General features: G+C 38.0%; 1 protein-coding gene across 7 annotated transcripts in view; it reads left to right on the plus strand.

Annotated features, from left to right (window-relative positions):
• The window catches only part of ACER3 (alkaline ceramidase 3), a 158,980-nt gene extending 147,032 nt beyond the window's left edge, over nt 1–11,948 (plus strand). For all 7 annotated transcript variants that reach the window (XM_061380943.1, XM_061380941.1, XM_061380942.1 and 4 more), the window contains 3 exons: nt 85–189; nt 9,452–9,497; nt 9,984–11,948. In XM_061380943.1, coding sequence (XP_061236927.1) covers nt 85–189; nt 9,452–9,497; nt 9,984–10,037 — 205 coding nt within the window. In that variant the 3' untranslated portion in view covers nt 10,038–11,948. The remainder of the gene's footprint in view (nt 1–84; nt 190–9,451; nt 9,498–9,983) is intronic.
• The last annotated feature ends 1,678 nt before the right edge of the window (nt 11,949–13,626 follow it).

Here is a 13,626-nt window from a genome sequence, read left to right on the forward strand (position 1 = left end):
TGTTTCAAAATGCTTTGATACTATCAGCATTAATTGTTAAATATGAAAAATAATTGAATGCTTATTTTCCTCCCCTTCACACAGGAACTTTCGAAAGAAGGTACCACCTGTCATAGGTGTTACCACACAGTTTCATGCATGGTGGCATATTTTAACTGGCCTTGGTTCTTATCTTCACATCCTTTTCAGGTAGGAAATAGAGACTTTTTAATCCTACTATTGGAGTGTTTCTTTCTTTACTCTTCAAATAGAATGTGTAAATACAAAACGTCAGAGACTGAATCAGAGTGATTTAAGCAAGTCCCTTCCTCTCCCTGAACCTGTTTTCTCATCCTGAAAGGGTGACAGCTGTATAACTGACCTCTGGCACATGATCTACATTTTAAGTAGATCATTCACCTCCTTTTTTAGTGCAGTAGGATATAAACATTTCCAATTCTTGTTGAACAGCATATCTTTGTTTATAAAGAACAAATTTAAGAGGGAAAAAGCAGCCAGATCCCCTGAGCAGCAACTGAGAAAGCATGAGTACATCTGAAGTCACCAACTTACTTTGTCTCCTTCCCTGAAACAAATTGGTTGCTACTGTTTCCCTTATAAAGAATTTATTGGAGGTCAGCCACTTACAGTAAAAATGGAACCAGAATTGTCTCTATTCATCCTACTCACATAATATGTCTGTATCATTCTCTCTCCCCTTACCAGAATTCATTTTTCTTCACAGCATTTTTAAACAGTTATATAAGGGTTTACTTGTTTACCTTCCCCAGCTAGATTGTAAGTTCCTTGAGAGCAAGGGCTTTATTTCATTCACTGCTACCCTCCCAAGTGCTTAAAATAGTGCCTGTCACATAGTAAGCACTCAGTATATGTTGCTAAATGATTTAATGAATAAATGTTATCATAGTGATCTCTTTACCAGAGGATGTTCAGTCGCTCAGTTGTGTCTGACTCTTTTCAACCCCATGGACTGCAGCATGCCAGGTTTCCCTGCCCCTCACCAACTCCTGGAGCTTACTCAAACTCATGTCCCTCGAGTCAGTGATGCCATCCAGCCATCTCATCCTCTGTCATTCCCTTCTCTCTCTTTCAATTTTTCCCAGCATCAGGGTCTTTTAAATGAGTCAGTTCTTCACATCAGGTGGCCAAAGTATTGGAGTTTCACCTTCAGCATTAGTCCTTCCAATGAATGTTCAGGACCGATTTCCTTTAGAATGGACTGGTTGGATCTCCTTGCAGTCATGAGACTCAAGAGTCTTCTCCAACACCACAGTTCAAAAGCATCAATTCTTTGGTGCTTAGCTTTCTTTATGGTCCAACTCTCACATCCATACATGACTACTGGAAAAACCATAGCCTTGACTAGATGGACCTTTATCAAGAAATTAATGCCTCTCCTTTTTAATATGCTGTCTAGGTTGGTCATAGCTTTTCTTCCAAGGAGCAAGCATCTTTTAATTTCATGGCTGCAGTCACCATCTGCAGTGATTTTGGAGCCCAAGAAAATAAAGTCTCTCATTGTTTCCCCATCTATTTGCCACAAAGTGATGGGACCGGATGCCATGATGTTTTCTGAATGTTGAGTTTTAAGCCAACTTTTTCACTCTCCTCTTTCACTTTCCTCAAGAGGCTCTTTAGTTCTTCTTTGCTTTCTACCATAAGAGTGGAGGTTATTGATATTTCTCTTGGCAATCTTGATTCCAGATTATGCTTCATCCAGTCTGGCATTTCTCATGATATACTCTGCATATAAGTTAAATACGCAGGGTGACAGTATACAGCCTTGATGTACTCCTTTCCCAATTTGGAACCAGTCTGTTGTTCCATGTCCAGTTCTAACTGTTGCTTCTTGACCTGCATACAGATTTCTCAGGAGGCAAATCAGGTGGTTTGGTATTCCCATCTCTTTCAGAATTTTCAACAGTTTGTTGTGAACCACATAGTCAAAGGCTTTGGCATTGTCAGTAAAGCAGAAGTAGATAGTTTTCTGGAACTCTATTGCTTTTTAATGATCCAACGAATGTTGGGAATTTGATCTCTGGTTCCTCTGCCTTTTCTAAATCCAGCTTGAACATCTAGAAGTTCATGGTTCATATACTGTGGAAGCCTGGCTTGGAGAATTTTGAGCATTGCTTTGCTAGTGTGTGAGATGAGTGCAATTGTGTGGTAGTTTGAACATTCTTTGGCATTGCCTTTCTTTGGGATTGGAATGAAAACTGACCTTTCCCAGTCCTGTGGCCACTGTTGAGTTTTCCAAATTTGCTGACATATTGAGTGCAGCACTTTCACAGCATCATCTTTTAGGATTTGAAATAGCTCAACTAGAATTCCATCACCTCACTAGCTTTGTTCTTAGTGATGCTTCCTAAGGCCCTCTTGACTTCACGTTCCAGAATATCTGGCTCTAGGTGAGTGATCACACCATCGTGGTTATCTGGATCTTGAAGATCTTTTTTGTATAATTCTTCTCTGTATTCTTGCCACCTCTTCTTAATATCTTCTGCTTCTGTTAGGTCCATACCATTTCTTTCCTTTATTGTGCCCATCTTTACATGAAATATTCCCTTGGTATCTCTAATGTTTAATCTCAAATTCATCTCAAGAATTGAGAGATCTTAAGTATTTGTAGAAAAGGGAAGAAAATTTTCCTTTGAACCAATGTGAAAATTTATTCAAATGAAATTTTAGAATACCTTCTCAAAATAACATTTGCATCCCACCTATCTAGAGATAATCTATTTAGGCAACCTGAATTATCTAAAATTTAACTACTTGAGAATTACATAAAAAGAACTTCTGGGCAGCTAAATAAGAATCGGTGAATTCATACCTTGAAGAGCTCAAGGTTATTAATTATGGAAGAGCTTTAAAAACTCTGGCTCTATGTATACTTATTCTGGTTTGCTACTGTTACTGCATTAATTGTTTGGATTCTTAGCCCATAGCATATTAGAAATATCTATTTAAGAAGGGTTATGGCAGAAAATGTTCGGGAAAACTGACAAATGATAGAAAAGGAGAACCAAAAGTAACTAGAACAGACCCAAGAATTAAAAACTTGGTTCTGTAACACTCCCCAAGAAATCCCAAGTACATTAACGCAGTATAATATAATATACCAATGAATTTTTCTAGTAAGGACTCAAGAAGGGATGAAATTATACTCAATATATCCTATTTTGAAAGACTAGGGATGCTTTTGAACCGTGGTGTTGGAGAAGACTCTTGAGAGTCCCTTGCACTACAAGGAGACCCAACCAGTCCATTCTAAAGGAGATCAGATGTTCTGATCTGGGTGTTCTTTGGAAGGAATGATGCTAAAGCTGAAACTCCAATACTTTGGCCATCTCATGTGAAGAGTTGACTCATTGGAAAAGACTCTGATGCTGGGACGGACTGGGGGCAGGAGGAAACGGGGACTACAGAGGATGAGATGGCTGGATGGCGTCACTGACTCTATGGACGTGAGTCTGAGTGAACTCCGGGAGATGGTGATGGACAGGGAGGCCTGGCGTGCTGCGATTCATGGGGTCGCAAAGAGTCGGACACGACTGAGCGACTGAACTGAACTGAATTGAGGGTTTCCTACTCCCCCCTCCCCTTTTCTACATTTTCCTTTCTATCTTTTTTTTTTTCCCCCCCACTTTCTCCTTCTGTCTTCCTGGTGTAGAAACCTTTCAAGGAAATAAGGCAGTGAGGGGGAAGAAGTGCTGTGCAGAGGTACCAGGATTTAGTGACCAAGGAATAGGGAGTGAGGAAAAGGGGTCAGTGGTAGTAGCATGCTGAATTACTCTAAGAAAATCAAGGTGATGAGGATGGGGCTTCTGTGTGGGACAGGAAACAGGATGGTGAGAGGAAGGGATGGATGGAGGAGGTAGCTGGAGTTGGGAAATAGATTACATTGGACAAATAAATTAATTGGTTAAACAATAAGTAAATATATTGAGAGGTTAACAAGGGCCTGATTTTTCCACTGTATTACAAGGGATTTAAAAATATGAAAAGAGGGAAAGATAGAAGGAACTCTGAGCGGGTTAGATTGGGATTAAAAGTATTGGTATTGGGCATTCCCTGGTGGTTCACTCGTTAGCACTCCGCACCTTCATTGTTGTGTCCCAGGTTCAGTCCCTCGTTGGAGAACGAAGGTCCCACAAGCTGTACAGTGATGCTGCCGACATCCCCAAAAACACACTCAAGAATGTGTGACACACACACACACTTACATATGTACATACACTCAGATATAGGACACATTAGATGTATTCAAATTGCAATCTATTGAATAAAATAGGAATCAGTGACTGCATACTAATATGAATAAATGAGAAGGGAAAGCTCTTCCTTACAAAAGAATGCTGACTGATAAATGCAGAAGGAACAGTAGAAACAAATAATTACCATTTGGGAACTATCTATTGGATATATGATAGATATTAGTTAACAACTGATCTCTGGCTGATAGGTGGATGTTTGATGAGCAAAACAGATTGACATAATTCAGAATTACTGAACACTCTCATGAGTATTATGAAATATTCCCATGAGGCTCCCCTTCTAAAACACTAATACAGAGAGGGAAATAGTGAATTTACAGTGGGGAAAACTAGTAGCAACCAACTTTCCTGCATCTAAGGTTGGCATTGCCCGTGTTGGGGCTGGTCACTACAGTGTGACTCCTGATACAGTGCACTGAAATGAGTTTAGCATCAGTTCTGTGGTATTCCTGCCAGAGTTGCAAGGCCTGTGTCTGGCCATGAAAACACTGATGAAATCATGTTGAAGGTATTTCTACAGAGTGAAAGTCTTGTAAGACCATCAAGTTATGGGAGACAGAGAGCTGAAGAATTATTGAGTTAGGAAATGATGGTTAAGACATGACATGGAAACTAAATGCAGTGCGTGTTTCTGGATAAGACCCTGAATCAGAATGGAGAAGAGAAATTGTTGGGACATTCAGCACAAGTTGAATTGTTTTGACTTGGATGGAGTACTTTATTAATACTAATTTCATGGTTGGAACAGTTATATTATAATAATTTAGGAGAGTGTTCTTGTTTTGTGGTGATACACAATGAGGTATTTAGGGATGATGGCCATCATGTCATTTAATGACCCTGTAGGAAATAGATAAATAGATATACAGATACACATACATTATGTGTTTTTGTGTATGGGTATAAATATAAAACAGATGTGGTTCAATGGTAACAATTGGGGATCTGGAATAAGGGGATACAAGAATTCTTAATCTTGCAACCTTTCTGTAAGTTTCAAACTGTTTTTAAATTAAAAAAAAAAAAACAAGAGAGGCAGGCCAGGCCTATTTTTGTGAAGAGGAGGCTGAGTACACATATATGCTGAGAAATGTGAAAACTCTTTTTAAGGTTACACATAAGCTGTTAAATAACAGCAGTTAGCTCTGAGCTGAGGGTCAGGAATAGGAGACAGACCTCTTTTTTCCTGTACACCTTTTCATACTGTTTGAATTTTTAACCAAATGCTTGTATTAGCCTTTCAAAAAATAATTTAGAAATAAAAGAGTGGGATAGTTTATATAACCCTTAAGTGAGCTACAGTAATATTTTTAAACTCTCTTCTTTATTCTTTAGTTATAGTGAAAATGGTATCATACATTACTTGTCAGTGTAAATTGATAAAATCCATTTGAAAGAAATTTGATGCTACATATGTTGATGAAACTGAAATGTTTATATTTTTATCACAATTATTAGCTTTCTCAAAATTTATCCTAAAGAAAAAAACCTGGAAAAATGAAAATGTGTGTAGACACAGAAAGTTTTATCACTGTTATTTAATTTAGCAAAAGAAAAACAATAATCCCTAGATGTCCATCAGCAGATGAATGGATAAGAAAGTTGTGGTACATATATGGTACACTATGGAGTATTACTCAGTCATTAAAAAGACTACATTTGAATCAGCTCTAATGAGGTGGATGAAACTGGAGCCTATTATACAAAGTGAAGTAAGCCAGAAAGAAAAACACCAATACAGTATCCTAATGCATATATATGGAATTTAGAAAGATGATAACAATAACCCTGTATGCGAGACAGCAAAAGAGACACAAATGTATAGAACAGTCTTATGGACTCTGTGGAAGAGGGACAGGGTGGGATGATTTTGGAGAATGGCATTGAAACATATATAATATCATATGAAACGAATCACCAGTCCAGGTTCGATGCAGGATACAGGATGCTTGGGGCTGGTGCACTGGGATGACCCAGAGGGATGGTATGGAGAGGGAGGTGGGAGGGGGGTTCAGGATGGGGAACATGTGTACACCTGTGGCAGATTCATGTTGATGTATGGCAAAACCAATACAATATTGTAAAGTAATTAGCCTCCAATTAAAACAAATAAATTTATATTTAAAAAGAAAAAGAAAATATCCAATAGTTAGGGGAAAAATCATAAAGTAAATCATAGTATCTCCTTTATTCAGCCATTTAAAATTATAAATATGATAATTTTATGGCAACATAGACATTTTTATTTTTAAGTGAAACAAAGTCATGTATATAAAATTATTAAACCAGTGTAAAAATTCATTTGTATGGTGACACAGTTTAAAGTAAATACACAAAAATTGAAGCATTTTGGTGAGATTTGATGGCAAGATTTTGAGTTAATTTTTTTTTCTAGTAATGTTAAAATGTTTTCCTATTTTTTTTTTAAGGAGACAGGGAAGAATAGAATATATTTTAGATATATTTCACCCTAAATAACTAAAATAAAAGAAACTTCGATGTTATAAGTTTTAATTATATGGAAATTTTGATTCTGTAGGTCCCTCATTGAAGGGAACATGTGAATAATGATATTTCAGAGGGACGATTTGAGAATTTAGTAACATGATGTACTCTAAAACTTAAGTCCTGTACTGATGTTTGAAACAAAGAGTAACACAGTAGAGTAAAAATATCTGAGTTCAGATCTTTACTCCTTTACTTCATAACTGGGTAACAATCTTGAGCCAAGTTATTTACTTAGCTCTAAGTCTCCATTTCCTGATCTGTTAAAATAAGGAGAATACTCTTTTATTCCATAGATTGTTGAAATGTTTAAATTGAGCAGGACTTTCATTTGCAATGATGCCAGCCTAGGATATTCAGACAGATTTCCTGCTAAAACAACGAAGAGTGTTGAATAAAATATTTAAAGCATCAAATGTTGACAATATTAAAAGAAATGTTACAGTCTAAAAGAAAACAGGTACCTAAAAAGAGCACCACAGCTGCTTTGGGCTGGAAGAATTTTTGTCAGTCCATCAATTCTAAGCTCTGATTCCGTGGCCTCATGGAATAAAGGAGGCGGAAGTCAAGACCTAAAGCTAACCAAAGAAAAGGAGCCAGCCCAAAGAAGGGAGTCTAATGGAAGACTTTTCTGCATCAAGTTGAATGAATCAGAAGCTCACTCTACTCCACCCCCAAAAGACTAAAAAGTTAGTTGCTTTGAAACTGAGCAGAGGAAAAAAAATAGTAAATTAGGGGAGAGGAATATGTTTCACAGAAGTAGCCATCAGACATTACTCACACAAATTTACAACCATCTACCAATCAAGACCTTAGAAATAACCCAGTATAACTTCCTCATTTTATGGTGAACAAAACTGGGGCCCAGAGAGAAGTGACTTGATCACTGCCCAGTTACAGGACAACATGTTGGATAATCATTAGATGGCACCTGACTTCAAATCTTGCTTCTACCATTTAATAGCTATACCACCTTGAATGAAATGTTTGACCTTTTTTGAGACTTTCTCATATGCAAAATAAGAATAATACCTATCTAGTAGGGTAATTTAAGAATGAAGTGTGTATAAAGCTCTGGGTCCAGTGCTTGCCCACATGTTGTAGGTACTTAATAAATAGTTGACAGTGGTAGAGGGAACAGCAAGGATTGGAATCCAGGGCTTCTCTGCCCCAGTCCAGGACTCTTCACTAAAGAGAGAATATGGTAACCTCATTTTAGAGATTAATGTCTGAAAAACTGTCAAAGTAAGTTTATATTATTATAATCTTGGACAGCAAGGAGATCAAACCAGTCGATTCTAAAGGAAATCAACCCTGAATATTCTTCAGAAGGACTGATGCTGAAGCTGAAGCTCCAACACTTTGCCCACCTCATGCAAAGAGCCTACTCTTTGGAAAAGACTCTGATGCTGGGAAAGATTGAGTGCAGGAGAAGCGGGCAGCAGGATGAGATGGTTGGATGGCATCACTGACTCAATGGACATAAGTTTGAGCAAACTCAGGGAGATAGTGAAGGACAAGGAAGCCTGGTGTGCAGCAGTCTAAGGGGCTGCAAAGAGTTGGACACGACTGAGTGACTGAATAACAACAAAGGTTATATTCTAAAACAGTGCAGTATTCTTCTTAATATATGATGCCTCTCTTCACAATTCCAGTTTGAGGTACAGTAGGATGGTATAGCCACACAAAGTTACCATGCTCTTTTTCATTCTGTTATTTAAAGTAGGAAGTTTTTCATGCTATAAAATTATGTTTTACATATGTACTCATGCTATATATTACTATTCAAATACAATTAAATAGTGTACATAAACTATGTATGTTGTAAGTTATACATAGTTTAATAAATTTTTCAGGAATAAATTGAACTTTGATATTAAAATCTTATCTTCAGAGGTGATTCATTTTAAAGAATTCTCTGAAGAAGTGATACCTTTCTGATTATTTCACACCTATATTATAATCCTTATAGAGTTGATATAACCATTTCTAAAATGTTCTAGGAATACTCTGCCTTAATTCTTACTACCATATAACTTCAGAGATGAAACTGGCAATCATGACATGAATCACATCAAGCATGAGTGGAATGCTCCCTACAAATATCCTGAGTGTCCAGTGCTAGAGTTGTTCATTTCTCCGTCTTTCTTAGTACTTTGCCAAGTATTCTGCACAGAGTACATTCTCAAAAAATGGTTACTAAAGTTCATTTATCAGTGCTACTTTTTCTTTGTATGTACAGAGGCAGTGTGGTTGAATTTGTCAATAAGCCAGTTTACATGAATTAAAAATTTGTCTGAACTTATTTACAAAACAGACATAGACTCACAGACATAGAAAGCAAATTTATGGTTGCCAAAGGGAAAAGGGGTTGGGGAAGGAGGGATAAATTAGGGCTTTGGGATTAACAGATACACACTACTATATATAAAATAAACAGCAAGGATCTACTATATAGCACAGGGAACTATATTCAATATCTTGTAATAACCTTTAATGGAAAATAATCTGAAAAAGAATACATATGTGTGTGTGTGTGTGTGTGTGTGTGTGTGTGTGTATAATCACTTTGCTGTGCACCTGAAGCTAATCAACACTGTAAGTCAACTATACTTTAATTTAAAAGAAAAAAAATTGTCTGAAAAGCTCTTCCCTCTCCCCTTTTCTTTCAGTTTATATACAAGAACACTTTATTTGAGATACAGGCCAAAGGTGAAGGTAAGTCTTCTTCCTAGGGAGTTGTTTGTATGTGTGTGTTGGAGGAGGAGGTAATGGGAGGATGGGATGGAGGTAGAAGAAGGGGATGGGGTGGAAAGAGTACAGGCTTTGGAACCAGATGCTCTTGAATCTTCTGTCTTTGACTTACTGTTTATGACCCTGGGCAAGTCTCCTTTCTTCAAGCCTTAGTTTCTTCAGCAATAAAATGGAGCTGTTAATAGCTAAGTTGAAGAGCTGTTTTAAGCATCTGAGAGAATTTAAATGCCCAGCTCCATGCTTGACAAAGTAAATGCTTAATATATTTAAATAACTAAAAATTGTTTCTGAGATATGCTGCAGACCTGGAAAGAATATGCTGTGCTCTGATTATTAATACCAGGACAACCACTAACAAACCACTGTAGTCATAGCCTAAGACTTCTTTTTCAGGGATAACATGGAACAATTTTATCTTCTTTCATTTTGTCCTAACTTGTTTCCAAACAGTTTCTCTTCGGAATCTGGCCAGTGATCCTGTTTGAGCCTCTCAGGAAGCAGTGATGAATTGTTACACCAAGAAAATAAAATAGCACGTACCCTAGGCCTAGCCAAACAAACAAGGAAATAAAGATCTACATGTTCAGATGTATTACGACCATCACAGCAAAGGAGTGACTTTCTGACATGCTGCCAGCCACACAGAGAATGAGGAATGGGACTTGTTGGATGTTTAGCTTGTGTCTTTATCTCATTTGTCTTCCCTCTCCTCACCCTCACCCTAAGATGTTTAAAAAGAAACAGACATAATGTGTATGTATATACCCGAATGCTGGAAGTATTGGGCTTCTCTTAACAGGTTAACAGTTTATGCTGATCATAGGAAGTTAACTTTTTCTCTTTTTTGACAAGGCTTGCATATGAATTTTTCTTAATATTTGATTAAATAATGAAAACAGTCAGCTAAGGACTAGCAAAACCCCATATCCAGTTGGCCTGCTATGAGGCAGCACTTAGCTGCATCAGCCTTGATTTATATTTTTGTCATTATCTGCCTCTGCTGGTCGGAGTGTTGTAAGCAAGCTCAGACCTGCCACTGGGTTCTACACTTGTCACATTCCAGACTTACGGTGGGCGCTGGAGTGTCTCTGTGTGGTCACAGCCCAGCAGAGCGGGTGAGTCAGTCACCTTCTGCCCTTTATGAAGGCTGCCAGGACACCTGTAGAATGTTCCACCTCCAGCCAGTTAAAGGTTGTTGCCATGTTTCCTTTGATCTTTGCAGATCTTTAAGTTGTGACTGTTCTTACGGCTAGGCAAACATGATTGGTGGACTGACCTACTCATATTTCATCCTCCTAGAATAACTTATTTGAGGTTACCAGTAAATGTTGTTGTACTCTGACTTTAAAATTATGCAATATTTTCCAGTTTTCAGAGAGTCAATAGTTATGCCCAGGGAAATGCATGGAGTTAATTAGAGCTAAAATGATCAGGATCCTATTTACATAAAGCTTATTAGAATGCCTGTTCCTTCATGTTTTTAGAAGGAAATAGACATTAGGGTTGAAAACAGCTCTAACTTACTTGAACTTGTAACAGAACTACCAAAAATTAAAGCGCTAAGAGACGGCAGTGAAATCTCATTGTAAGGCAGCTAATTCTATTGGAATTGAATGTATAACAAATTGAGTCACTTGTCTAAACACAACACCTGCCTGGAGTGAAAACTTGATTTGACCCCTTTGCTCATATATCACCATATTTGTAGCTCTGTACCTTAGCATTTTTACAACTTTTCTGTGCTTATACATTATTATAAAATCCATATTGTTTTTATTACATGTTATCATTACCCCAGATTAAATTCTGAGCTACAGCTTCCAAAGGAAAGTCATTTTTTTCTTATGCAAAGATGTAAGACACTTCTGTTGTTTTTCTGTTCTTCAGTAAGAAACCTTGGTATTAATTTAAAACCAATACAAATTTTGTTGTTTTTTTTCACCAGCTGACCTTAGTTTTAGTCCAAGTCCTGTTTTTCTTACTTTAGCATGCCAATTGGCTGTTACTTCCACCTGCTTTTATGATCCTCCAGCGAGAAAAACACTTACCAGAGTATAAATATGAAAGAACTTTGGTTGTGCCTTAGGAAAATGGAAACTAAACAGAACCAACACAAGCCTGTAGGACTATTCTTTCTTTTGCTTCTAGATTCTGGCGTCTGGCTGCATTTCACGCACACCTACCTAGGCTGTCAGCCATCTGACATTTTTTGAATAAGTCATTTGTTTCACATCATTGTCTTGTTTGTGTCAGGAAGGCACTGTGAGACTAAGGTTCTACAGTATTAAGGTCAGATTAAGGGTACAGAGAACATACCCTGACACTGAGGTCCTTTTGAACAGTTTGTTTTGTTTCAACCACAGCCACGTGTAATTTCTTGTTGAATAAAGTTGTCCAGCAGCTTGGAGACTATAACACTGGCCAGTTTTTCAAACACCCTTGTTTCTGCTGTGAAAACAACAGCATGAAAGCTTAGCAGAAGACATTTTAGAAGGGTTGGTCAGAAAGCAGAGACTAAATCAGGCTCTTTAATTTTCTAAGTTAGTTTTTGTCTCACACCTGGCTCCCTTTTTAGCAATCTGTGTGTTAGCACACAAAACTTTGTATCTGTGCCATATCGAGTATCAGTATTACAAAAATACTGATGAACTTTGTGATACTGCTGAATCATCTTTATTTCAATGTGGCTTACTTTTTTTATTCCTTCTAGGACTTTGGGTTATAGTATTACAGGGTTATTACTACTTCTCTTCCCTTTATTAACATTGTCTGTTCATTTCCTGTTCCCTTTCCTGTTAACTAGGAAGTGCCCAAAGAAACCTGTTTTCTTCTGAGTGAAGAAGTTTTGTGTATATATCACTTAATGTGAAAGGTGCTCATCTATGAGCCCTACAGCAAATTGTATTTTAGAAAACATTAGTCCTTTCAGTTCAGTTCAGTCGCTCAGTCGTGTCTGACTCTTTGCGACCCCATGAACCACAGCACGCCAGGCCTCCCTGCCCATCACCAACTCCTGGAGTTTACCCAAACCCATGTCCATTGAGTCTGTGATGCCATCCAACCTCTCATCCTCCTTCTTCTCCTGCCTAGCATCAGGGTCTTTTCCAATGAGTCAGCTCTTTGCATCAGGTGGCCAAAGTACTGGAGTTTCAGCTTCAACATCAGTCCTTCCAATGAACACCCAGGACTGATCTCCTTTAGGATGGACTGGTTGGATCTCCTTGCAGTCCAAGGGACTGTCAAGAGTCTTCTCCAACACCACAGTTCAAAAGCATCAATTCTTCAGCGCTTAGCCTTATTTATAGTCCAACTCTCACATCCATACATGACTACACGTCGTGTAGTTCACAGTTCATGTATTGCTGAAGCCTGGCTTGGAGAATTTTGAGCATTACTTTACTAGTGTGTGCGATGAGTGCAATTGTGCGGTAGTTTGAGCATTCTTTGGCATTGCCTTTCTTTGGGATTGGAATGAAAACTGACCTTTTCCAGCCCAGTGGCCACTGCTGAGTTTTCCAAATTTGCTGGCATATTGAGTGCAGCACTTTGACAACATCATCTTTCAGGATTTGAAATAGCTCAACTGGAATTCCATCACCTCCACTAGCTTTATTCATAGTGATGCTTCCTAAGACCCACTTGACTTCACATTCTAGGATGTCTGGCTCTAGGTGAGTGATCACACCATCGTGATTATCTGGGTCATGAAGATCTTTTTTCTATAGTTCTTCCGTGTATTCTTGCCACCTCTTAATATCTTTTGCTTCTTTTAGGTCCCTACCATTTCTGTCCTTTATTGAGCCCATCTTTGCATGAAATGTTCCCTTGGTACCTCTAATTTTCTTGAAGAGATCTCTAGTCTTTCCCATTCTATTGTTTTCCTCTATTTCTTTTCATTTTCTTTATGAGGATGCAAAAGAAGCAGTTAGCTTGCACATTTTAATATCCTACCTCTGCTGCCATTTTAACTCCAGAAAATTGAAAGCTGTTTGATTCCTTTTAAGGAAAAACTAGGTGAAAGGTGCTTATGTTCATCTGATTGGTCACTCTACCCACCCCTCCCAACGTGGTGCTTTCCTGAAACATTGCCACT

This window comes from Bos javanicus, chromosome 15 (assembly GCF_032452875.1).
Source record: "Bos javanicus breed banteng chromosome 15, ARS-OSU_banteng_1.0, whole genome shotgun sequence".
NCBI lineage: Eukaryota > Metazoa > Chordata > Mammalia > Artiodactyla > Bovidae > Bos > Bos javanicus.